Source organism: Sturnus vulgaris, chromosome 3 (genome assembly GCF_052056855.1).
Source record: "Sturnus vulgaris isolate bStuVul1 chromosome 3, bStuVul1.hap1, whole genome shotgun sequence".
Classification (NCBI taxonomy): domain Eukaryota; kingdom Metazoa; phylum Chordata; class Aves; order Passeriformes; family Sturnidae; genus Sturnus; species Sturnus vulgaris.
The window spans coordinates 72,395,546-72,422,443 of record NC_142245.1 but is presented as its reverse complement, the minus strand read 5'-3'; the positions used below and the strand labels follow the sequence as shown (position 1 = coordinate 72,422,443).

General features: G+C 40.4%; 1 protein-coding gene across 6 annotated transcripts; it reads right to left on the bottom strand.

The window, feature by feature from the left end:
* Positions 1–266: 266 nt before the first annotated feature.
* POPDC1 (popeye domain cAMP effector 1) lies at positions 267–26,898 on the bottom strand. 6 transcript variants are annotated; one of them, XR_015802544.1, is made up of 9 exons: positions 26,540–26,898; positions 21,732–21,965; positions 19,427–19,551; positions 13,549–13,736; positions 12,507–12,615; positions 10,387–10,554; positions 8,307–8,448; positions 3,112–6,844; positions 267–581 (listed from the first exon to the last, which is right to left on the bottom strand). XR_015802544.1 is itself a non-coding variant. In XM_088161960.1 (9 exons), the coding sequence occupies exons 1-8, from the start codon at positions 26,790–26,792 to the stop codon at positions 3,148–3,150; spliced, it is 1,287 nt and encodes a 428-aa protein (XP_088018086.1). In that variant the 5' UTR covers positions 26,793–26,898; the 3' UTR covers positions 267–581; positions 3,112–3,147. The 6 variants fall into 6 exon arrangements, 3 of the variants coding, with proteins under 3 accessions (XP_088018086.1, XP_088018087.1, XP_014735906.1); XR_015802543.1 differs by having other exon boundaries at positions 3,112–6,688; XR_015802545.1 differs by having other exon boundaries at positions 3,112–4,948.

The following is a 26,898-nucleotide window of genomic DNA, read 5'->3' as shown; positions in this document are numbered from 1 at the left end:
TATATGTGTTTTTCACATGAGACTCGCAACAATGATGGTTGGCAACAGCAACATGGCTTTGGAAATAGAGTTTCAAAATGTCCTGCTGAAAACATTAAGATACAGACTTCAAAGAAACATAGGTAAATGAAATATTTATTTTAGGGGATATACTCTACCAAGCAAGTCTGGAAATTTCTGGCTAGTCAACAACACAATACTAAATTTATAACAGCAAAAATTATAGTAGAAATAAAGAAACCAAAAAGAAGCAACAAAAAACCCACTCAAGTTTTTATTTATTTTATTTAGAAGTAAAATAAAACATGACATTTCCATCTAGAAGCCACTGTTATATGCTGCAGTCAATTCAAACATGGAGAGGTGGGCTTAGCTTTCAGATTCCTCCCAAATTCAGCTCCTCCCTTTTGCACTGGAGCTTTGTGCAAGCTCTGGTATACCTGAGGACACAACTGTTTAAGGCAGCCGCTGGAGTTCAAGCTTATCAGCAGAGGGTGCTTCAAAGACATCATCTTCAACACTTTCTTCTATCGGCTTCATCTTTGCTGAAGTTCTCAGGTAAGGAGATGTCCGGCCTGGGCCTGCCACAGGTACAAAGAAGTTACCAGTTAATTTAACAATTAACAATCTACCTGCTACGTACACCTATTTGTGACGAAGTGGACACAATCTGATGATCCTGCCCTAGTTGCTTCATGAGAGGATTTCTAAGTGGATGTTTCTTTGTTATCTGGTCACGGGCACCAGGAAATTCTGGACATGGAACAGCCACTATGCTGCTATGAACCAGCAATACCTGTTGATAACCACAGACACAGCATTCTCCCCAAATTCTCTGACTGCATGAGGTGCCCACTGCTTGTTCCCTGAAGATCATTTTCTCACCATTACACTCACCCACTGACTCGTCTCCATTCAGTGACAGTGACATGAGTGGCTGCCCCAAGTACAAAAGGTGTGCACATCTGCACTCTTGCCTGGCTGCAGGGAAGGTGCAAAGGAAAGTGCACTGGGCAAACTTCGGATGGGCACATCATCAAAGCCACAAGTGCCTTTAAAGCGTGAAGTCACAGAACATGCTGAGTTGGAAGGGACTCATCAAGACTGAGCCCAGCTCCTGGCCCCGCACAGGACACCCCAAGAGTCACATCATGTGCTTGAGAGCATTGTCCAGACGCTTAGACAACACTCCCGAAGTCTGCCAAGTTTGGTGCTGTGACCCATTCCCAGGGGGAGCCTACCCAACCTCCCCCTGGGTGAAGAGCCTTATCCTAATGGCTGACCTAAACCTCCTCTGACACATCTTCCCAAGTTTTATGCAGCATGATAATGCAAAACCTATACAAGATTTATACCCCCATAAACAACCACAGAGAAAACAAGATTTCCAGGCAAAGGCCACATAACTTTCGACTGACAGTGATTTCACTGCCACAGAACTACATTTTAGAACGGCAGCAACTTGTCTGCCAGAGCAGAGCTCACACCACCGCTATCACCACCAAGACATTAAATGGAGTTTCTGTGCAAGTTACCACTGCAAACGACCTCTATCACAGTTTAATTTTCAGTATGAGGGTCAAACCAGAGAACTCTTTTGACATCAGCTGAACAGTTCCATTTTCCATTGCTCATTCTGAAATTGAGTCTACACGTGAACATGTATTTCTCTTGTACCCTCTTCTAGAGTTAGATTACTACAACAGTATGAGGTTCTAAACAGCTAGTATATAGCTGACCATAAAGATTATAGAAATCTTTGAAATCCCATTTGAGAAGAAAACAGCAAGAGATAAAGGTTGTGCTAACAGACTGTTTGCATACAAGCTAAAAATTTAAACATTCTTGTAAAAAAATACTGATAACACACTCTTATTTTTAAAAAATAAGAAAAGTTTATCAGATATACAGTAAAGTGCTGTGTTAAGGAAGCCTACTTATATGGAAAGACTCGCTTGCACTGTATAAGTTACACACAGAGAACAATACACAGTCACAGGCAACACCAGCAAGTTACAATACTACTGCATTTTTAAGTCACATTCACAAAGATGCTGTTTGGAATTGGCATTTCAGAACTTTTTATATTAAAAATGTATTAGTATTTTCTTTTGAGATTCAAAAACTACTTAAACGGGCATAATACAGAGTTATTCAAACACATCTTTAGATACCGAAATTGTTAAACATTTCTTCCCACACAGATGTGTTTTATGGCCTAAGCAAAGGATAACTAGATCAATTAATTGGCTAATGTGCCCCACCCAAAGTCTGTGGGTACATTTGGATATAAAATTGGCTTTTCTGGGAGACACAAAAAGGTAAAAGGGTGCCTGAAAATGCCGAGTTACAGTTCCAACTTTTTTTCTTTTCGTAGATCTTTGTTTTAGTGTAGTGTGTTGTTCTTTTTAAAATGGTTTTCTTCTGTTTAAAACCACTTAATTCTCTCCAGAAAACAGAAGTAAGCAGTCATAAGTTTGTATGAAAGGATCCAATATAGGGTCTAATTCGCTCAGCCTGTTTGTTTCAAAGACATACTCTTATCTGCTCCAAATACAAAACTTTGTCTACTGATGCCATTATCCAGTGTTGGACAGATGTTCAAGTGACTGAGTCAGACCTTCTTTTCACTACATTTTGTTACTCTTTCTTGAGGGCCCAAACCAAAATATATATTAAAATTCCTGTGAAATCCATTCTTGCTTTTAACCACAAGTGGGGAGCATATAATTTGATAATATCACTAAAAGCATTACCAAACCAAAATCTTTTTGCACTCCTGCTCAGCCTAGAAGTTAACAAATACAGATGCATAGACCAGCCAATCTGAGATATCTAAAACAAGTACCACACAAAAAGAGACTTTATGTCTAATAAATCTGTGAATGGCTGTCAAGCAGTAGAATTGCAGAATAGAAACTAATACCAAAATATTATTTAAAGGACTGAAATTCAGGTGAAACTGGGCTTGTGATCAGGTTGAACTATTTTTGCTTAACTCAAATTTTGGAAAAAGAGATACCTCTATTTCACTTACTAATGAATTACATACAGATGGACCATGGATGTCAAGCACAAGTGTCACATGACAAACAAACTCCACTTTAATACCTTTTTGAGGATGCCTGCTGAGTTAATGTGGTGTTATCAACAGAAAACATCATGCTGCAAACGACTCACTCCGTAAGCATTATAGAACTCTTGTTGGTTATTTCCTTAATATAAAAGCAAACAGTTAGTTGGGTTTCTTAATTAAGTAAATTCAAAACATACTTTTGTTAGTAATTGTAGTTTGGGACTTACTAATTAGTAATTTTAACCCTTTTATTACTAAACACTTTGAAAAAGGATTATTATTGATTTCTTGAGAAAATTAGTCAAAGCTTATCATTTATAGCACTGATAAAAGCATAAATTTAAAAGTTGGGATTGTACAAAAATATAAATGATCATTTTTTCAAGAATACGGAAATTAGGAGAAGAAAACCTATCTGCATTAGAGTAGTCAAAAATTATCTTTGTAGTGGGAGGCTTTTGTCCACACAACAATCACCTAGCAATGACAAAACAATATTCCTGTAGAGTTCCTGTACAGGTCAAGTTTCCTTCATTCATTTTTAATTATTTTTTTTAAAAAAAGGGAAAAAAAAAGAAAAAAAAGTTTGTCATTTCCATATGTTTCTCACAAAATCTTTTGAGGATTTTGGATTCTGTTTGTTTATCTTAAATAAACAAATGTATGCTTGTAGAAGAAGGATCCAGGGAATAGCACTGGAACTGTAAGCCTCAGCATGTACCTTATACTAAACCTTAAAAAAACAGACAAAAAATATCCAAGTGTTGCATTGAGAGCACCAGAAGAAGATTTTTGAAAACACAGCAGTGGCAATGTAAATGGCAGATTTTTTTTTCAGTTTTCCCTGTGATCTGAAAAAAAAAAAAGCGTACATGGCCACAATCCATACTGAATACAAATCTTTAAGCAGAGCTCACCTTGGTAGTAACCCCACCATTGGCAATGACAGTAGCCAGGAATAACTAACAACCTCTCTTGGCAAAAACAAAGATTGAAGCATTACAGGTCAAGAAGATGAACAAACCTTTTACAAAAGTCAGAAATTTCACAATCAAAATACAAAGAAAAAATAAATAACAATACTTCCCGAGATATGTGTTGCACTAGTGTAGGGGCAATCCCTCTGCCTCCCCAAAAGTAAGGGAAAGTATTTGACTTGGGAGGCTGCTGCCTCAGCTGGGCTGAGGAATTTCAGAACATAAAAGACACATAAACCCTTCTCTCTTGAGGAAAGCACACCCCGTGTACAAAAAAAAAGGTACACAAACCAAGGAAAAGTACAACAGAGAAAAGTGTATTTATCAAGTATGTGCTAAGCACAAATGCATTTTGGGGATTTATGTAATTACAGCTGAACTTGTCATGCATTTCAATTAATTTCTCACAAAGCTGAAATACTGGTGTAAGAGTTTTGCTGTTAAACCCAATAGAGACATTTTAATACTGACTAATCGCACAAACACAGTTTTACAATTTCTTTCTGAGTGTGTAAATTCACCCCAAGGGTCTCTATGCAAAGGGAGTGGCTTCAATTTCATGGAAAATCTTTTGCTGTGCGTGAAACAGGTGAAAAGCCACTCGAGGGTCTCAAGGCAAAGATCAGAGGACAGACCAACATAGCAGACTTCATAGCAGCAATCTGCTACAGGCTGCTGCCTGTACATCAGGAAGGGCAAGTAGAAGGAAGCCTTCTTTCAACATCTGGATCACAGGCCTTGGGGCTCATGGGCAGTTTTAACCACTCTGATATCTGGTAGAAAGGCAAGGAGGCTGGGAGCAGGCAGTCCAGGAGATTTCTGGAATGTAGCAGACAATTTCTTCGTGCAAGTGATGGGCGAGTCAGCTATGGAAGGCACTCTGCTGGACCTGTCACTGACGAACAAGGAAGAACTCATCAGGAGCTGAAGGCTGCTGCTAATCTTGGCTGCAGTGCCCAGGAGCTGCTGGAGTTTAGGATACCGAGTGGTGTGCAAGACAAATAGTAGAATTACAGCCTTACAGGACAGGGGACTGTGGCTTAGGAACTCATGGGACATGGCCTGTAAAGGACCTAAGGACAGATGGTTGATCTTCGAGGACGCCTTCCTCAAAACACAAGGACAGTCCATTCCAGTGCACAAAAAGCTGAGCAAGTGTGATAGAAGGCTGGCATAGATGAACAGGAAAGTTCTGACAGATCTCAAACGGACACACACAAATTGTAAGTGGGGATGAGCTCCATGGAGGGAATACAGAGCCATGGCCCAAGCATGCCATGATGAAATGAAGGAAGCCAAACTTCAGCTAGACCCAGATCTAGTGAAGGGCAACAAGAAAGGCATCTACAAATAAACCAGCAACAAATAAAGACCAAAGTAACTGTGAGGCCACAGCTCAGTGATGCACAGGACACAGGAACGTGAAAAAGTCTGAGATAATTGAATAACTTTTTTGGGTTTTGTGATTTTTGTTTTGTTTTATTTTGTTTTTTTTTTTAATTCAGAGGTTTGTCCTGAGGCCTGCTAGGGCTCTGCATCCAGTGGTAGAGACACAGGTTGATGCTTGACCGTCAGGAAATCTGGACTGAATTAGGAACAACCTAAGCTGACAGGGTGAGCTCGAGATTGTGGAACCCCATGGGCTGCATCCAAGGGTGCCAAGCACTAGCTGATGCAATTGCAAGGGCCCCTCTATCATCTTGGAAAGGTGATTGCAGTCAGGAGAGACAAATGAAAATGCCAACATCACAGCCATTTTGATGAAGGGGAAGATGGAACCCAGGGAACTACTGGCCTAGCAGTCCAAATTCATTTCCCAGGAAGATTATGGAGCATGTCTTCCTGGAAGCCACATCCAAGCACAGAAGGGATGGGAAGGTGACTGGGAAAGCCATCACAGAAGCTGATTGCATCTGACCACACCTTCCACCTTTGGTGGTGAGATGACAGGCTCTCTGTAGGAATGGAGTACAGTGGATGTTGTTTACATGGATGGTAGCATGGCCCTCCACAGTCTGCCACTGAGTCCTTCCAGACAAATGGGTAAGAAACAGACTGGATAGATGGACTACAGCTTCAGTGGAAAATCTGATACAAAATCCAACTGTCTGGTAGTTAGTTACCAGCAGTGTTCGTTCTCAAGGGCCAATGCCAAGGCCTATAATATTCAGGATATGAATGACCTGTTTGATGGGATGGAATGCACTCCTGCCAAGTTCCCAAACAAGAGCCAGGTAGTGAGGGAAACTGCTGACAGGCCAAAGGGTAGGGCAGTGAGTCTGGACAGGCCATTGGAAAAAGAGAGAAGAACAGACAAAAACGACAAGTTCATGAAAGGCAAATCCCTGAACCTGGGACATGACACATCTACACACTATTACAGCCTAGGCTCCAGCTGGTTGGAAAGCAGCTTTGCAGAAACAAACCTGGGCATCCTGGTGGACACAAAATAGAACATGAGTCAGCAGAGTGCCCCTGCAGAGAAGTGTGCCATCCATACATTGAGCCACATTAGCAGCATATATTGAGCCATATAAGCAAGAGCATAGCCAGCAGGTCAATAAAAAAGATTAATCCCCTCTATCTGGCAATTGTGAGACAGGATCTGGAGTGCTGCATTCAGTTTTGTGCCTCCCTGTAGACAAAAGACATGGACATACTGGAGTGAGAACAGTGGAGCACAGCCCAGATGGCCAGAGCTGGAGCAGGGATGGAGAGGCTGCAGGAGCTGGGTGTGCTCAGCCTTAGGAACAGAAGGCTCCCAGGGGATCCGACTCTTGTCTTTGGCTACCTAATGGAAGGCAACATAGAAGAGAGAGCCAGACTCTTCTCAGAGGCATGCACTAAAGAAAGAAGAAAAACAAGCCTGAATTGCAATCAGGGAAATTTTTTCACCATGAGGGTAGTAAGTCCCTGGAGCAGGTTGTCCAGGGAGGCTGGAAAATCCTCCAGCTCGGAAATATTCAAAGCTTGACTGGACATGGCCTTGCTCTAGCTGATCTTGCTTTGGACATGAGGCTGGACCTCATAATGTCCAGAGGTCTCTTATTCTCTCAGAGCTACTGTGATTCTGAATGTCCTTGCAGGGAACAGAGTAGAAAAAGAAAACAATACTGGAATGTTCATCAAACTATAACCCAGGTGTCACCCTTGATGTTCTAGTAGGGTGAAGCACTAGCAGGGCTTTTGCTTCCACCTATCTGGGCATGCAGACTACACCAATGTTAAGGAGTAAAACCAGATAGGCCCTCCAGGTCTGAAGATGTCACTGGATAAGAACTGTGAGGAACACAATGGAAAACAGATAATTAAACAGAAAGATGCAAATATTTGAAAACATTTCCTCTTCTTAGAAGAGACTTTAACCATAACAAATAACTGACAGTGGCTTTTTCCTCATATATTTGAATCCTAATCACTAAAAAATAATATTTCCAAAATCAAAATAAATAATCCTATATGATTCTTTTAAATGCTGTTAAACTAACAACTTATACCAAATGCAGAAATTTAGCATCCTCTGGGGATTTTTTATTCAAATATTGCTTTCAAAATTCAGGTTAATGTTGATGTTTAGATTCAGATAAACTAAAAACAAATGACAGCAAAAGCCTAGAAAAAATAATTTAGAATGTTTTCATAAAGGAATAAATTAAAATAATAGAAACATAAAGGTCAGACATAGTTTCTTCTCTCACTTCATCTGTTCTTTACTACTGCTGTCATACAAAACACAGCAGAAGAGAGCCTGACAGGATACTTGGAGATTTTCCAGGTGACATAAAAGTATTGGTTGCATACCGCATTCCCCCAGGCCCTGCCAATACAAACTATCTCAGGAGGAAAAGGAGAACATCAAGTTGCTGAGAGAAAATGTTTTGTTTGGGTTTTTAATTTCTACAAGCACCAGTGACAGACCAAAGGACATACTACTGTGACCAGCACTGTACCTTCAGTTTTGTCCCATTGCCATAAACATTCCATATTATGTCTAAACATAAGCATAATGCCAAAGATTATTACTACACATGTTGGGTTTTTTTCCAGTATGTACATGAGGTATCTTCATTTAGAACACAAAGCCTCATGCATCTAATGACTGCCCTATAGTTAGGTCCCTTCATTTAGCTGGTACAGCAGCACCCAAATAGCTGCAGTCTGCTCCCATAGAGGGCAACAAGAGTTCTGCAGGAGTCTCTAATGGTCAGCACAAGCCATGTTCAAGACTGGCACAAACTATTCTGAGCACTCACGGAGAGAGGATGCAGAGGAAGTCCCACGAAGAAACATCTGCAAGCCATCCTCGCTGTCACTGGTACTGGCCATGCTGTTCCTCATCTGCATCACAGAGAGCTGAGAGCAAAGGCTGGGCTGCCGATCAATCTTCTTTGAAGCCTAAAAAAGAAAACAAAATTATGTTAAAAAAAGATATCAAGCAAATTAAAATAAAAATGGAAAATTACTACTTCCCTTGTAATAGATGCCCCAGTCTCAGCCATGATCATATGAGAAAATTGTTATAGGAGAAGATTCTATGCAGTGTAAATCAATTTAAATGACTATAGAAAATGCCAGTAATATACTGGAATTGGAACACTGACAATTATGAAACTGCACATTAATTATTCAATTTCAAATTGCTTCTGTACTGAAATGTTCATTTATTTTCTTACAGAAAGCTTGGAGTTTATTATCTGGTAATTCATTATTTAAATATGATGCTCTGCAATTAAATGTAGTCTTTATGATGAGGCTGGTCCTCCTTGCTAAACAAAACAGCATGCTATATATAGAGGCAATTTATACCTTATCAGAAAAATATTCATTTTCCTGGCTTTTCATTTTATCATGTTAGAAAAGTGATGAATGTCACTCCTTCCCAGCAGATGACCATTCGGCTCTTGATTCTACTGCACCTAAATGCATCAGGTGAACATTATCCTCTCCCTGTCAAACGGTCTGAGGAGCTCCCATTTTGCTTTGAGTAGTCTTCCTGAGAAGCCTTTACACTACAACATTTATATGAAGCCATACATTGTACCTTGTTAAGTATTACTGCAAGTCAGAATGCTATTTTAGGTATATGTGAAAGGTAGCAAACAATTGCAAGACTATAATGGATAACTCCACTTGACTGAATTTTAAAGGTCAGGAACTAGTATCCTATTTCATGCAGAAAGCTTCCCAACACCAGTGAAAGTCTCCTTAGGTAGGAGAAAATCACAAGTTTTGTTACAAAATAAACTATTACTTTTCTGCTTTCCAACAAAAAATTATTTGATAGTTTTAGCTTCGTACTACCATCTTGAATATGAATAATCAATACTCAATTTATTTCTGTAGACTCCTACATACAGAAGTCAACCACAACATTTTCTGATGACATTGACACCAGTTAAAAGACATCAAAGACCAATAATTTTTATATTTGAAAGTGAAGCTTGTGAGAAGTGATATGTACATAGAGCAATGGGAAAATTAAGAATTTATTTGATAGTTCTCATGCCAAGTTAGGTAGGAAGAGCTCATGAAACAGGACTTTTATTTTAGGAAGAATGAAAATATACTAAAAATTTCCCAAATGCACACTCAATTTTTATGACATACATTTTCAAAACTTACTATAATAAACCAGCTACAATAATCTTAAATTTATGTGACTATTGCAACTAAAAACAGAGACTCAGTACAAACTAAAGTATGTAGATGTTAAGTCAAAGGAGGGGCAAGATTTGTTGGATTTTTAAATTCTTCAAAACTATGATGAGGAATAAGTAAGAAGACAAAATGAAGCTAAACCAAGATAGTTCATATATCCATGAGTACACCCAGACCATTTACCAGGACACCTAAAATCCACTCCCTCTACAGGCAAAGAATTAGTTATATTCAGGCCATATAATGCTTTATATGTAATTATATTTATTTATATTTGTTTGCCCCAGTAAGAAATGTGTTTTAATAATAAACTCTGAAGCTTCTTTTTACAAAGGCACCCATTTATTAGTGAGAAAGGATATCCAGGGAGAAGTATCTTTTTAGCTACTGGCCATCACATCTAATAGTTAGCTAGAAATATTTCCACAAGCTGATCAATTCTGAACCTCAGTTACTCACCTTTCTTGTACATTACTGTGCTAACTTTAACAAATACTGCTTCTGACAGAAATGTTGCACTGACTCACACCTTGGCACTAAGAGGCCACGAGTGTACATTCAGCAGCTGATGGCAGCAGGTTAAAATAAGGCGCTTTAAGAGCATTTAAAATTGAAGTAAAAACACTTTATGGTATGTGGGAGGAAAATTCCCAAACAAAACTTGAAGCTGCTTACCTTGTCATTTAGGGTTGGGTCATTCAATGAATAAAGTTTATTTGTGATATCTTTGCCAATAAGGTACTTAAAGATCTCATACAGAAATGGCTCAGACTCCAGAAAGTAAGTCAGTCGTTCCCTGGACCAGCAAAGGAACTTGCAGTTATCATCTGCAATAATGGTGACCTGAAAAAAAATACATGCTTAGAATTAGCACATTTAAAAGTGTTTTAAGATGAGCACACTTACACATGCTTTAAAAGAAGTGATACCATTTCATTTGTGAGTCCAGTTAAAATAACTCAGAAAGCTATAAAGTTTTTTGGTATCCCTTTGTTTTGAATGTGATGTTTACAAATGTAAAAATTCTCAGCTATTTATTATCATTATATTTTTAACTGATATGTATAGACAGTTTATTTTATAGAAAACCTGGGAGACAATAATAGGGGAAAATCTCTCATGAGTTCCCAAACCATAAAAGCATTTGTGTAAGAGGAAATTTATATATGAAATCAGTCCTATAGCAATGACAAGTACTTGCAGTAGGCCTATATGTAGCTTGACTTTATTTTACATCACTGTCACCAAACAGGAACAACTGGCATCACTCAAAGGGCTCCATCAAAGAGATTTTGATGATTTTAAAAAAAATACCATCTTCATCTCATAACTGTCAGCCCTGCTGATCTCACAAATACAATCTTGTAGCAGTTGAGCCAAGGCTCTGTTTGCTCAGTTATTGGTGGTCCAGCTAAGGTTTCTGGGAGCTTGCCCCCTCTCAATGGAGGATGGACCTGCCAGGTTCATCCCCCTGTGCCAGCAGAGGGCAATGCCACACCAAAACCCACACTGGTCATACCCAGGGGCAGGTTCTGCAAGGGGCACTCAGGCATCAATGAATAAATCAAAATCAGCTGCTCTCCGCTTTTACAAGATAACACGACATCCTGAAAAAAAACAAACCCAAAAAAACCATAAAGTCCTGGAGACAATGGAGGACTGTCATATACCCACGGATTTTTAATTCCACAGACTGTAACATAAGCCCTGAGGCTGAGGAAGAATTCGCCAGCATTGCCGGCAGATGGGGTCCTTAAGACTGAATCCGTGTGCTCTCGAAACTGCAGCTATTCACATGGCACTAGCAGGCAGAACCCACGAATAAAGGATGCACACTGCTCCAGATTACAACAACTTCCAAGGCAGGCAGAAGCTGAGACATGACCCTTTTCCCTTGAGAGGGACCGACTCCTGTGCAGTGGATTCCAAGAGAAAGGGGCTGTGCCCAGAGGGCAGCCAGGCTGTGAAGTGATTGCATCTGGAGAAGTCTCTCCCCCGGCACGAAGCCCAGTGTTTGACTGGAACATATGACATCAATCACTGATTTTAGAATCTGCTCCGCTCTCCCTCCCTCCCCTCCTGCCACGGTATCAGTGTGGATGTACCAGTCAGCCACAGTACAGTCATTATTACACACACCTAGCTAAAGAATCAAGTAAAAGGCAGCAAAATAGCCATTTCTGTGGGAAAAAAACATCCCTCTTTAAAAGTACTCCGCCCTTCAAACTATAATAAAATATATTTAATATACCAGCATAATTACACCACTAAAGAAATATACCCTTATTGTTCCCCATATGAATATTTTAATTCAAAATACTGAGACAATTTTCGGCTTATGTTGCTTTAACAAATTGCAAAATGGCATGAGTATTAATACACTTTTATAAATACCGATTTCTAATTACTAGTGCCTGAACTTCTAGACTTCCATTATTACAGTAGCTCTTTTTCCCTTTTCTTTTTGTGAACCAGTGATGAGACCTGATCATATAATCTTTTTCCATCAAAAGTGCCTCTTAAGTTATTTGTTCTGAACAATCTCTTAGCACAAAATAAACTTGGAAGCAGTAAAAGAGAACAGAATAGCAAAAGCCAGACTGCTCAGTACACACCATTATAACACTGTTTTGCAGCATTAAAAAGTTATTCTTGATATGGTCTATTTTCAATCACCTATACTAGAAAGATAGCAAAATGATGCGAGTCAAACAGCTTACTATTGATCAAATTTATATTCTGTTTTTTAATGGTCTCACCAGCTAATATCCAGTGACATTCAAAACAAAGCGTACCTGGAATTTCTCACCCCGGTTCATCTGTGTTGATCGAAATTCAGGAGAATCTATAAAGGCACAGGGGTAAATATTATGCAGAAAATGCCCTCGATAAGACACCTTCATTCTGGAAATAAAAATATATGAAAGAACATTTTAAAATCATAGATGCTGATTAATTTAATCAAAAACTGGGTAGGACTATTGACCATGGTAAAGCAGTAGGTAACAGGAATAAATATGTTCATCTTCTGGAATATCAATCCCAGAGCTACCCTGTTTTCTGCCTAACTGATTCCAAGCAGAACAGGCTGCCAGACAAACAGAGAATTGACGAACATGGCACGTATCCACAAAACATTGTTATTCAATATGAGAAAGGTCGTGTTACACAGCCAGATCAGAATCAGGCTTCCCTCAGATAAGTAGCTTTGTAATGAGTAAGAAAACCAATGAAGCCTGACATCACTGTTGCTGTCAACAGAAACTTTATTAAAATATTGGCCAGAACTTAGTATGAGTTTCAGGATTACAGCTTGGCCATGGGCATATATTTTACGCTTTCTCACCTGGATTCTATCTGCCTCTGGGCAGTGCACCTGCCCCTCTCTAATTGCCTGTATAAGTGCAATGAATCAATTCCAAAGGCCTGTTATTTTAAATCCTACTGGAGAGATACTTCGTCTTCCCTCATGCACCATATTTTTTAACCTTAAAACCTGAGAATGGACTGAGGAGACAACTAGGATATCTAAGACTCAAACAAATTTCTTGCTTATTTTTTAAGCAAGATTTTACTGCCTTTGGTATTACACAAATATAATTCCCACTAAAATCCGTGCAGCTGCACACGTAAGTGGATACACAATATGCTCCCAGTAAGAGATATCACTATCACCTGAAAATGGTGTCACAAAATAGCCTGTAAGTATAGACTATTTGACTATAGACCGTAACATACTACAAATTATTGCAACCTCAATAATTTTCTAATTTAGTCAACCATGACACAAAGCATACGACTGTCCCCAAGCTTTTATAGAACTTTTATAGAACCTACTTCCCCTTCAGCAGGATGCTTAGCCTATCATCAACTGATGTTTTATCTTCTGCTGCATAGGCTTGACCTGTCTTCAAAGTCTGAATGTTGCAGAATTGTCCAGTTAGTCTTTGGAAGAGCTCTGGAGGCACATGGAGAGGTTCAAACATTCTCTTGTAGAGACTGCTAAGCTCCTTCTCTATCTTGATCTACATTGGAAAAACAAGAGACATCCATAAACATTCATAAAGATTCATTAGTTAAAAACGGCTAAGTGCACACATGCTTTAGCTTGAGGGACATCTTTGGCTTCATTGTGCTTGAGCAAGGAAAGAAGTGGTAAATGTGTGGCGTCTATCCACAAACACTGCCTATTGCAGGGTGACCAAAACCTTATCTAAAATTAGCCAGGAAGGCACACTGGTGCTTTGGAACGCTGTTCCATCCAAGTGGCACATTAAACCACGCACAAGAAGCCTTCTGAGATGTCTGTTGATACAATAGTGAATAGGACTTGAGCAAGAATCATACAGAGAAAAAAAATGAGGCTGTCTTTCACACTGCATGCATGCCATCACTGTGGCTGGCTATCTCTCAGGCTCTCCTGGGAGCCCCTCTCATCCCTGACCTTCTTGGCTTACTTGCAGTAGAAAAGCAAGTCCTGAAAAACAAACCAATTATATTGAAACCACATGTGATGAGGGAGGAAAAAAACCCAAAAACATTGCCAGCTGAACATCCCACATCTAAGAGCCCACCCAAACTCAGGCAGCAGCAATGAGGGAAAGGATGTTGGCTGAAATCCTAAGCCTGGAAGTCTTCCCTGAATGAAGAAAGCAGAGGATGAGACAATATTACAGCCTTCCTGAAAGCAGAGGCAGTCTGAATAAAGCTTGCCTATTTGCCATGAGGAAGACAAATTAGAACAATAAGCATCAGATAATGAAAAAAACCCCCAAAACCACAGAACAGAGAATAAGGAAAAACAACCAAGAAAGAATAGCAAAAAAAAAGAGAAAGAGCTCATGTTCAACTCTTCCTCCAGGACCTGCAGGTCCTTTTCTACAAAGTTGTTTTCCAGCTGTGAGTCAGTCTGTGGCATGTGCTGATGCATGGGGTTACTCCTCCCCTGGTGAAGTACTCCACATTTTCTGTTGAACTCCATGAAGTTCCTGCTGGTCCATTTCTGCAGCCTGCTGAGGCCACTCCAGATGGTGTGCCAACCTTCTGGCCTATCAGGCACTCCTGACAGTTTTGCATCATCAGGGTTCACATCTGCCCCACCACCCAGATCATGAATGAAGATGTCAAACAGCATTGGGATTAGCACTGGCCCTAAGGTTACACACTACACACACCAGTGTATGTGTAGTACACAGCTCCAACTGGACTTTTTACCTCTGGCTACCACACTCAGCCCTGCCATTCAGCCAGATTTCAATCCATCTCACTGTGTCCTCATCCAGGCCACACTTCAACAGATTCTCTATCAGGATTTTATACAAGACAGTGTTGAAAATGCTACCAAAATTAAGGCTGAGGATATTCACCATTCTCAGCTATCTGGCCAGTCATTTCATTGTGGAAGGTTATCCTAGAATGGCTTGGGTTGGAAGGGACCTTAAAGATCACCCAGTTCCAATCCCTCTGCCATGGGCAGACACATCTTCCACAAGATCAGGTAGCATCAGAGCTTCAACCTGACCTTGAACACTTCTAGGGATTGTGCATGTACAGCTTCTCTGGGCAACCTGTTCCAGTGCCTCAGCCCCCTCACAGTAAAGAATTTCTTCCTCATATCTAATCTAAACCTACTCTCAGTTTGAAACCATTCCCCCTTATCCTGTCACCACACGCCCTTGTAAAATGCCCCTCTCCCTCCTTCTTGTAGTTTCCCTTCCAGTACTGGAAGGCCACTCTAAAGCCTTCTCTTTTCCAGGCTGAACAACCCCAATTCTCCCAGCCTTTCCTCCTAGAGCACCTCCTCCATCTTTGTGCTTGGGATCTCAGAGCACTCCAGGTGGGATCTCATCAGAGCAGTCACTTCCCTCACCCTGCTGGCCACACAGCTTTTGATGCAGCTCAGGATACAATTGGATTTCTGTGGCTGTGAGTGCACATTGCCAAGTCCTTCTCTATAGGGCTGCTCTCAATATCAGTCCATCCCTCAGTCTGTGTTGGTATTGAGGGTTGCCCCAATCCAGGTGCAGCACCTTGCATTGGTCATGTTGCATTTAATGAGATTTCCCTTGGCCCACTTCTCAAGCTTGTCCAAGTCTCTCTGGATGGTATCTCGTCCTCCAGGTGTGTCAAACAACTCAGCTTGGTATCATCTGTAAACTTGAGGGTGCACTCAATCCCTTTGTCTGTGTCATTAATGAAGACAGGAAATAGCACTGGTCCCAGTACAGATGCAAATGGGACATCACCTGTCACTGATGTTCATCAGGACTCTGAACCTTTGACTCTGGAGCTGACCACTCAATCTGTTTCTTATCCATCTATCATCAGGCTGGTTAAGCATGTTCTCTCTGGTCCTTTATGACCATTTCTGATTACTTTCTTGTGCACAGAAATGTTTTCCAGGACTCTCTAGTCCTTCTTTTCAGAGATCAAGTTGAGGCTGACCAGGCTGCAGAGCCCCGGGTTTTCCTTCTTGGCCTTTGTGAGGAAAGGAGTGTCATTTGCTTCCTCTGTTCCTCACTCACTTCTTCACCAATAATGGTGGTGGTCACCACCATTATTCCATGACTATCAGGAATGGCCTTGCAGTGACATCAGCTCTTGTGGCACTGTGACATCAGGACTTGTGGACTTACTACATCCAGTGCATCACCTGACCTAAAGTTACACTGGTTTCACATTGAATCAATTACTAGTTAAATATTCCACAAGCAACTACACTCATATGAAATCCAGGTTTTAAATTTCCTGTACATCCCTTATGCCACAATCTTTAATCCCTCAGAGGACATTTACACAGACAAAACAAGGATAAATGGTATTATGTTAAGGATTGTCTTGATCTGTTTGATTTCAAAATATGTTCCATATACCCACAAAGCTAGATGACTTTTACCAGGTTCCTATTCTTCAGGAACACTTTCATTTTTAACAGCTGTATCAATTTAATTTGCACCTCTTTCTATACATGACCACTGCAACTTAAGGAAATATGTTTTCATCTGAAAAAGGAATTTATGTAGCTCCCAAGACTTCTGAACCCACACAGACACGAGGGCAAATTTTGGCCCTGGAGTGTTAATCCAATCCCTTAACTAGCACATGGTTCATGTTTCATGATCTTCCTCTAGTGCATAATACTTTGAGGGGAAAGCAGGTGTAGGCACTTTCTTAAAGACTGATCAGACTGCAGGCTGTAGCTGTGCTTTAGATGGGCTCCTGACCATTCCCCCTTCCCAAGCACAGCTGACTGCTCCTCCAGTCATGCTTGTGGGTCATATTCCAAACAAGCCATGTGGGTAGGTGTAATGTTTTGTTCAGTAGGGGTTGAAAGATTCTGGGATGCTGCCAGAACTCAGAGTCAGACTGATTAGACTCTGATTCTACTCTGACTAAAAAAGCCAAATTTGTAAAGCTCCAAGGAATCAAAACCACTGAAATAATCTTCTGGTCAGAAAAGAAACTCACTGTGATTTTGCATGCTCCATTTAATAAAATAAATATTTAACAACTGAACATATCAATTATTCATTTTGTAATATGACTAACTTGTAATTATTCTGTCATTCCTTTCTTTCCTTGGAAAGATCGTTTGTGAGAATTACCAAAGCTGATCAAGATGGGCAATATAATAGCTCCAGAGAGAAAATCTCATTCAAAAATTAGTTCCTAAGAGTCAAGATTTTTTTCCCTATTCTTTGTCCTCCTGTAGGAAAAACACTTAAAACAGCTTTGGGGTTCATACATGTTAGACAGCTATAAAGATATGCATGACTATCAGGCATCACTTCAAGTATGCTTGTTGATCATAGTTTGTAACAAAGCTTCATGTATTTTTTTAATAATTACTGAAAATATTATGTATTACAGCAATTAAAATAACATAATATTTTCCATGTAATGTTCACGAAAACTGTAATTTCTCAATGGAAGGAAGATTACTGAAATTAAGCCTTAATATGCAAAGAAACAGCACTACCTGGCTATTCTATCAGATCTGATTTTTGCCTAAGCTTTTATGTTGCTCGGGTCACATAGCACATTTGATAGTAATCTTTGGGTGAATCTGTGTTCCACATTGGAGGAACACTGCTGTAGGTAGAGCCTCTTCCTTTTTTAACACATGTATTCAATTTATCAACTTGCTGTAGACAGATGCAATTTAACCTTTAGCCTCCTTTTATATGCTGTGGTTGCCTGCCAGAGAGTGAGCAGTGCAGAGTTTATGGGAGTGCCAAGCACCTCGGTTCTGCTGTGGTTACACTGACAGTGGGCAAGGGCTACAGGAAAAGAAAGCGAGATTAAAGGCAGGTGCTCCAGGCCTCTCTCTCTTAGAAGCAATTTTTAACAGCTTTGGTGACTGAGTTTATCAGTTGAGTTCCATGTTCTTACACAATCCCTTCTTTTTGTATCCACCCACAGAGTACTTCAATCACTTCTACCACTTAACCTAACTCCTACAAATAATTCTGCTAACAAATTTACTAGAGGATTTAGTGAAAATAGCTGCCTCTTCAATAGGATGAAATTTATACCATAATGCACAAAGTACTCCAATCTATGCCAAGATAGCTTTAGCAGACAACTGTAATTACAAAAGAATGCATTTATTTCTTAATTCAGTATTGAGTTACACATTGCAGGGTGATTTTTTTGTTTGTTTGGTTTTTTTTTTTTTTTACTCAAGCCCAAACCAGCACATCATCCTCCCAGAATGCTTTTTCACTCACTAATAACCTTTTATTTAGATTTTTGGAAAGGGCTGGATGGGTACAAACTCAGACGACCATTATCTATGTTTAAGGATGCCACAATTCACTTTTAAAACACAGTTAAGTTTGCTTGGTTCCCAGGGAAATGGGTTTCTATCAGCTGAGCACTCCTGCCTTTTGTAATACTTTCTGACTTTGGTGGCCATTTCCTGTCCCACCTGACAGAAGATAAGAAGCCTCAAGATTTATTTAAAAGGCTTAATTTGTGGGGGGACTGAAGAGAAGCAGAACATGCTGATTTGGTTGAGGGAAAAGACTGCAAATGAGTTCATCCCATATTAGAAACCAGAGTACCTACATGGGATATTTAACTGTGGACACCTACAGAGCAGGTAGTCTGGCCTCAGGGGCTCACCATTATCACAGCTGCTATTTTTGTGTGTGCTGGACAGCACAGCCATGGCTACCTAGCAGAAATACAATGCAGTTTCATCGTGTGCTGCATCTCAGTGGTGACATAAATGGATTGAATAGGCTGAAAAAAATAGCATTAGTAATACTAACTAAAGAGGAAGTTATCCTTTAAGTAGTAAACTCAAGAGTAGACTCTTCAAGAGCAATTTGAACTACATTTACCACACATCTGCAACTGAGTAGTGACAGATCAGTCTAGTTATCTTTAAGCTGCTTTCTAGGAAAGACAGAAGTCAAGATCAATGCTGCCTTACCAGCTAATTTCTTAGCTGCTTTCCTGCATTGTGTTGAATTGGCTGTGTTGAATTGGCAAAGAGCTTATTCCCAGTTAGGTCTTGTTTTCTCTCTTTTTTTTGGTACAAATTGTTGCACACTTCTAAAGTGTGTCCAGAGTGTGATTTTGGGCCAAACACAAAAGTATTCTCCTGAAAAAGTGTACTAATCCATTGGTCTGCCCAGTAAACATGGACAAAACTTCCTTTTTCTTGCTTCTTACTAGACTGCTTGTGAAATTTAGCTGTTATACATACCGGTCTTCTTTTATACACTAGGTATATGAAATGCAAAAGGTTGACAACCAAAAACACTGAATTCCAGATCATTATGTCCAAGGCACAACGATAGAGTGTAGCCCAAATGATGAATAATGCACATCCTGTAAAAATTAAAAAAAAACAAAAACAAAAAATAAGGAGGAAGTTAAATTTCACCAAACAATAAACATTCCTAGAAAACCATCAAGAATATGTTCACTGAGTATAATTACCCTGAAAAGCAATATATTCTACAAACTTTTAAGCTCTCTGGATGAAGGCACACAACAACAGCTAATCACTGCAATGCTACAAACAGGCACTGAGGGCAGGTTGACAGACTGCAGCCCTACTACATGGGACTTCAATACTAAAATGACAGTAATTCAGATCAAGATGGGGCCAGCAGAAAGGTGCAGTCCATGATGATTTGTTACTGAAATGAAGTAGAAAAGAGATGGGAAAATAAGCCAGCTCACAAAAATTTGTGTTGCATTAATTAGACAAAAAAAGGCCTAGAAATGAACAGTCACATCTAATTAACAAGGAAGAGTGGTATAAAAACTTCCTAAAGTCCCATGCAGATATTTTTGAAAATTAAAAGAAAGTATTATTGCTGATTTGACAAGATTGCATTAGGAACCTGAATTCTCCTGTATAATGTCTAAGACAATTTCCAAATGCTTGCTCTCTTTTTAGTTGTCTTACTTTGAATAACGACACTTGCTTTAAAAAAAAGAAAGGCATCATGGATGTTTAGGGATTCCATTTTCAGCCCATTTATCAAATGATGGATTGTGTATTAGTGAGCCTCTCCAAGATAACTGTGAGCCTACCATCCAAAAGAGATGGCTGGAGAGGTCATAGATACATTTTCCCTTAAGTTTCCTGCAAAGACAAAAAGGAGACAGTGCTAAACGAGTGTTCTCACCCCCTTTCTCCCTGAAGATGACATTGACTCAATGAAGTTATCTAGTCTGTCTGGGTTGTTAATTGATGAGGCAGCACTTACATAGGGCTTAGAAAAATCAAAATGTAGTGATTTGATCTGCTTATGAGTTAGACTGCAAGGCACAGGAGGATACAACGTCGGGGTGTATTGAAGAGCAGCAATACTGCAGAGCAGCACAGAGGTCGGGCAGGGTCAAAGCAAAGGGAACAGGTCCCTAGGAACCAGCCCTCATCACTCGTTCTGCCCACTGAGTAAATCTGCTTCCTGCTGCCACCCCAGCTTGCAAAACTCTTATTCCCTATCTGCTCAAAATACTGCTAGACCTACAGATCAAAAGAGGAGGCTCAGCAAGTGCAGAGCTCCTTTTGCTTTTAAAGCAAAGATAAAAGGTCTTGCAATGCTCAGACCCTTGGTCACCAGTGCAGTCTGTTTTAAGAATTTACCCTATAATAACTATCAAATAAAAAATGCAAGAGCATTGTAAATTCAAACAGTTCTATCACAAAATTGACCCACACTATAATGCCAATAAGAACTCACTTGAAAAGACATAAGCAAGCTCTTGTTGGATTGGATTTATCCTTCTTACACTGCAATGAGTCACTATTCCTTCTTTGATCACAAGGATCTTGTCCCACACAAGGTACAGAGGCTTTGAAATAGCTGTGAGACTGCAATGTTACAAATCAAACCATATTTGCTCAATCTCAAGCATGCCAAATTTAGATTTTCCTCTCAAGTCAGACTCTGGTGTCACAAGATCCCTACAGTGGTAGAAGAAACACGACTGAAATCAGAACACAGAATACACTCACCATCAAAAGGCTGCACTTCTAAATCAGCAGGGAAAATAATGCTGGTGGCCCACAAGTGCCACATGTTTGAACCCACACTAAAAGAACACATGGGCTCACAGCAAGGTTCTCCAGGAAAACCTCACTGACCTCAGAACACTAAGCCAGTGCACCGGCCAATACACAGTCCCAGTACTTCAAAATTAAAATAAAGGTCTTTATGACCAGACATAACTGATTTGAAATAAGTGGATTTTCAACATCCAGTTACAGCTGACATGAATTATGACCACTTGTTTTCAAGCTGACATCTTCATAGGTTTGAAATTGCAAATTACAGTTCTAGGAAACTTTAAGAGCCAAGGGCTATATAATCTTTCTAGAAAAGGTACATCAAGGTCAAAACAGATCCTCTCTTAGACCAAAACCACCTTCATCAGAGCACAATGGCTATTAATAGAGGCAGTAATTTCACCGTAAGCTGCAGGGACCAGCTCCATAATGGCCAAACCCAGCCATTTCTGTCACATTTCAGTCTCCAGAACAATTCTCCTACCTATGGTGAGCAGGCCTCGCAGAAGAATCATATGAAGATTCAAAGTAGTTGGAATAACCAGTCCAACTGCAAAGCAAATGTTTGCCACATGGAAAACAAGATGATGAATCTCTTTCCAGTTTTCACATGCAGTCTCATTGAGAGGATCAAGGGTGGAATTTTTTAAGTCTGGAACAAAACCTAGTGGAGTAACGGTGAGTGGGCTCATTGCTGTAGAATTCATCTTGGAGACTCCTGCAAGAAGAGGGAAAAAAATTCACTATGCATTAAACTGAAACACAGTAGACAAACACATGGATTTTAGGGTTATTTTCTCTCTTCCTAAGATATATTTTCCATTATCATTCATGGAAAAAAAATAAAAATTAAAAGGGTAAGTTAGGTCTATAGTTCAGTAGTGCTTTGCTACCTCTTTCACCTAAATCATAGGTACCAAAACAGAGAGGCTGCTAAGTCTGCTGCCAGTCTTTTAGGGAAATCACTTGGTCTACATAATTTAAACAAGCTTGCAAGACATTTGTCTGTGTGTGGAACTACTGGAGAAAATGAATTGGCTAAAGACTATTTCTAATCTAAATATACATAGGATGTTTTTGTTGTTGTAATAATAAATATAACACATACACCTTTTGCCTCAATTAAATGGGAAAAAAGTATCTGTGGGCAAATCCCAATACAAAACAAAAAAATTACTATTTAAAACAAACTACAGGGAGAAACTGGAAGATTCCAAGACATTATCTTTAGAATATTAAAAGCTGCTCTCTGGGTAACTGCAGTTACTGCAATAAATTCAGTACTACAAGCTCTACTGAAGGTCTTCTCAACCCAGAGCAGGTCTCAGCTGAAGGAACATGACTGGTCCTAGACATGTCTGCTGTCAAATACAGGAGAACCCTGCTTCCAACAAGGCATGTATGGTCTCTTACTGCCACAGCAATAGAAATTTTATGGAGGCGGGCTTGAGTCTTGTTAATGAACTCTATGTACCTCATTAATGAGCAAACAAGCTCCATAACATACAATGCAGCGGGTTTTGCATTCAATTAAATTCTGTAGAGACAGTGCATGTCCCTGATGTGCCACTAACTGCCATGTAATTCATCTGCTCAGCAGACAATTTTGGGTCACAGTTAATACACTCTATTTCCTGCAGACTTGAATATATTCTGAAGCGTCTCTGTTAATTGAGAGTGCTTGTTGGCCTGTGAAATAAATTTGAGTTGCTTCATCCCTTCCTTTCATTATTTTCTCACAATCAACCTGTGTACAAGGCATAAGCAAACTGGACAGTTTTCAAAATAATTCAGTATTTTAGACTCTTTCTGAAAGCAGTGGGAAGAAAGAAATCCTCAGCCTTCTCTTACAGTTTGTTTATCTTCTATACCCAGAGCCTGTCACAGGTAAGGTATGCTACAGAATGTGCAGGCATTCTGCAGGATCAAACACTAGCAAAGATGTAGTATATCTATATTTGCATTGAAATTATTTTCTAGGAAAAAAAAAATTCTAATCCTAAATATCTAACCTAATCCAAAATACACAATTCACTTATTTCTTAAGAAACCACTTTCCTCTTTTCATTCCTACATTAGTTACTCACACAGATTATTTAAATGTGGGGGTTTGTCATAAACTCTACACTTAACTGTTAGCAAATATCATGCCTATCCAAACACACTCCTACTTTCTTTCAGCTCTTTCACATGAGTTCATCCAAGAGAGTCATTAGAGCACTTTCACTGTCCTGACAAAGCCACTCACAGTGAGCCAAAGCCTGAGCCCGTGCGAGGCTGCAGGACTGGCATTTTAACGTGCTCATAAACAGGAGGGAATTGCTAACTGGATAACTATGTCTGTGCTCATCTTACACACAGCTCATCTGGTGCTCCTGTTGTTTCCAAACAATACAAACTCCTTACACTGGAACAGCAGGATCTCTAGATCTTAAAACAAAACAAAAACAAAAAAATCGGCTGAGTTTCTACCTATATTCAGCCTTTGACTGCCCAGTCATGTGCCAGTAAAGGCATTACTTAAAATTCCAACAGAACAAGTGAAGACAACCAACCTCACACGCAGATACAGAACCAGCTATTAGTCCTTCAACTCAGCATCAAAAGAGGCTGCAAGAAGTAATTTCAGCTGCATCTGATCACAGATCAAAGCAGCCTTCCATAGGCTTGATATTTTTTATTAGCAAAATTTTTACTGTTCCACTGTGGGAATAGAGGCTACCTTACCCTTTTGACTCAGCTCTAAAGCATCATACATTAGAAGACTGGAAACTCAATGAACCAAATTAAATATACAGCACCTGACAATCTCATTCTCCTCACAGCCAGCCAAAACACTGCTTCCCTTGCTCTTCACAGACACTGAGCAACAAATCACCAGCCATAAGCTGAAATTTTTTAGGGAAGGAGTTTCTCCAAGTGTTGATCAGACAATTTAAAGCGTCTACAATTGTAATTGTAAGGCTTTTGAAGGTCAGGCTTACCTACTAGATTGCCTAAATTAGAACCCAGGAACCTAAATCTGCCCACCTCCAGTTTTTTATAAACTTTGTCTTTACTACCTCAAAGTCTTTACATGAATACCTTTGAACTTCACTTATTACTCACAAACAATAATCACAGCTCCCCTAACATACTGGAAAAGCAGCAACTAGAAATTCTTCATCATGGTGGTATTTAAAAGCTGACAGAAATAGATTGATGCTATCTGTAAAATGACACAAGGACAGACTTAGACACAGGCTCTGAATTTCAACTAAGGAGACTGCTTTGAGGATCCAGAGAAAAGGTAGACAGGCAGAGCTACAAGCTGTGACCTAAAGTGTTTATTTACAGGTAACACCAGAAAAACAAATATCCAAAATGGCAAAAACCGACATCACTGTAATTTTTAGGTCAATTCTTTAGTCCTAGCATCTACTGTTGCCAAATAATATTGAAGAATGAGGGAAAAGTCTGCAGTTCCACAAAAGAACAAGCAATTATCATTTTTTAGCTTCTGTAACCTCAGAAAGCCAAAAATTAATTTTGAAAGTACAGATTCAGGCCTTTAAAACTATAATTATGTCTACTAAGGATTAATATAGCACAAGACTATATAGTCATATACTTAAGTCTTCAATGAAAGATACGTATTAATAATCAAGAGTTTAAAAAACAACCAATATAGTCAAATAACTCTGGAAAGTTGGGGTAAAATAGCATCCACTGAAACGAAAGCTTTACGGCCTAAGGCAAATCATTAAAAAAACATTTTTTATTATTCAGTATATATCCACCATATGGATTTAGATTTACCAAACCAAGAACTTGAAAATTCAGATGATTGAGAACTCAAGCCGATTTGTTGTTCGAACAGGAGGGGAAAAAGAATGTGTATATATATATATATATATATATATATAAAAACTCACTGACTCTTTATTATTGAACCTAATAGAAATTAGTGTAGTTGAAAAAAAAGCCTTTTTTTTTTTTTTTTTGTGCATGAACTTAATAGAAAGTTAAGGTAATACATGGTCAGAAAACAAACATTCCCGGAATATAAATGAGGTGAGCTTACTCTAGGATTTTGCTATACTCAACAATAGCTTTATACAAGAGACCAAACTTCTGAAAGGCATTCCCAAAAGATTTAGTCCACAAATATTCAGACATCAAGATGGCTTTGAAAAAAGTGTGAATTTTATGGCTACCTAAACAACACTCACAGAAGACAGACATAGCAAAAATTGTAAAGCATTTGGTTCTACTATGAGAAGCAGTCAGCCAAGCTGATACAGGACAGTGCCTAGTGTCCCAGTTGTGTCATCACCCACTTTATTGAGATTTTTCATATCCCACAGCTTTACTGGTCAACATTATTCAAGTGAGCTTCTTAAATCTTTACTTGAGTATGTTTCTATAACTTTACAGTCAGTGGAATAAAAAAAGAATTAATTATATCTGCAGAATTTCAAACTATTTTTCTATGGCCTTCAGCACAGAAGCTGCATAGAGACTTTAGGCAATAATTCTTTTGTGAGCTGAAGACAAACTACTAGAGGAAGTATAGCCGAGTTAATTACAGTTTAAGTTACCAGTTTCGTCTTTTACAATGCAGTAGGAAGGAACAGGAAAGTGGTTTAAGAAAAGATGTATTTCAAGATGCTCCTTGCAGCAAGTCTCATTCAATTAAATGCGCCAGTAACTACAGAAATTTGTTATTCTCCTCAGCCAGGTTAATCAAGAGGAAGTTTAACAACATGTTCATCCTTCATAGTCAACAAAGTATCCACACCGTGAGAAACCCTTCCGCTGCCGCAGCACAGCCCCGCGGCTCCCAAGAGAGGACCCGAGGGTGGCAGCGCCTTGGGGCTCGCTCTCCGCTCCGCTCACGGATGCGCCCGAGCCGGGGCCGCCACCGCAGCGGCCACCCCGCGGCGTGCCAATGCCAAACCCGCCCTTTGTACAAAATCATCGAGAAAATAATGCTTAAACACTGAAAAGAATCGAGCAGCTGGTCCCTTTTCCCCAAAAGAGGGCCACTTCGAAAGCCGCAACCCGTCCCTCCTCCCCGCGGGCAGGGCACAGGCGGAGACCCCGGTCTGCGCCCGCGGACAGGCACGGGCAGCGACCGAAGGGAACGGGAGACCGGGGACGGCACCGCGCCTTGTCCCCGCTGTCCGGGCAGCTCCACGGCGGAGCCCGGCGCCCGCCCCTCCTGCCCCGGGGGCTGCGGGACCCGGCGATGGAGGCTCCCGCTCCCGCCGCGCCCCCCACCCGCGGTGCCGCGGGAGGAGCGCTCCTCACCTGCCCCGCGCCCCGGAAAAGTTTCCCGGCCGCCCGGACAGGACGGCCAAGGCCCAGGGCTACCTCTCGTCGCCGCTGACGGTCCCGGAGCCGCGGCTGTGACTAAAATAGGCAGAGGAGCCGCGGGAGCTGCGGGCGGCGCCAGCGGGGCCGGCACCGAGCGGCCGCAGCGCGCAGGCGCCTCCGCCGGCACCGGGGTGCGGAGCGGACGGAGCTCAGCCTTGTTCTTTGTCTCCCGCGCCCCTCCGAGCATCACCCCAGGCACCCGCGCCCTGGCCGGGGCTTGTGGCTACCCCGCAGTGCTCAGCCGAGGTGCCCAAAACAGGTGGGGAGAGCCACGGTGCAGCCGCGCAGCCCGA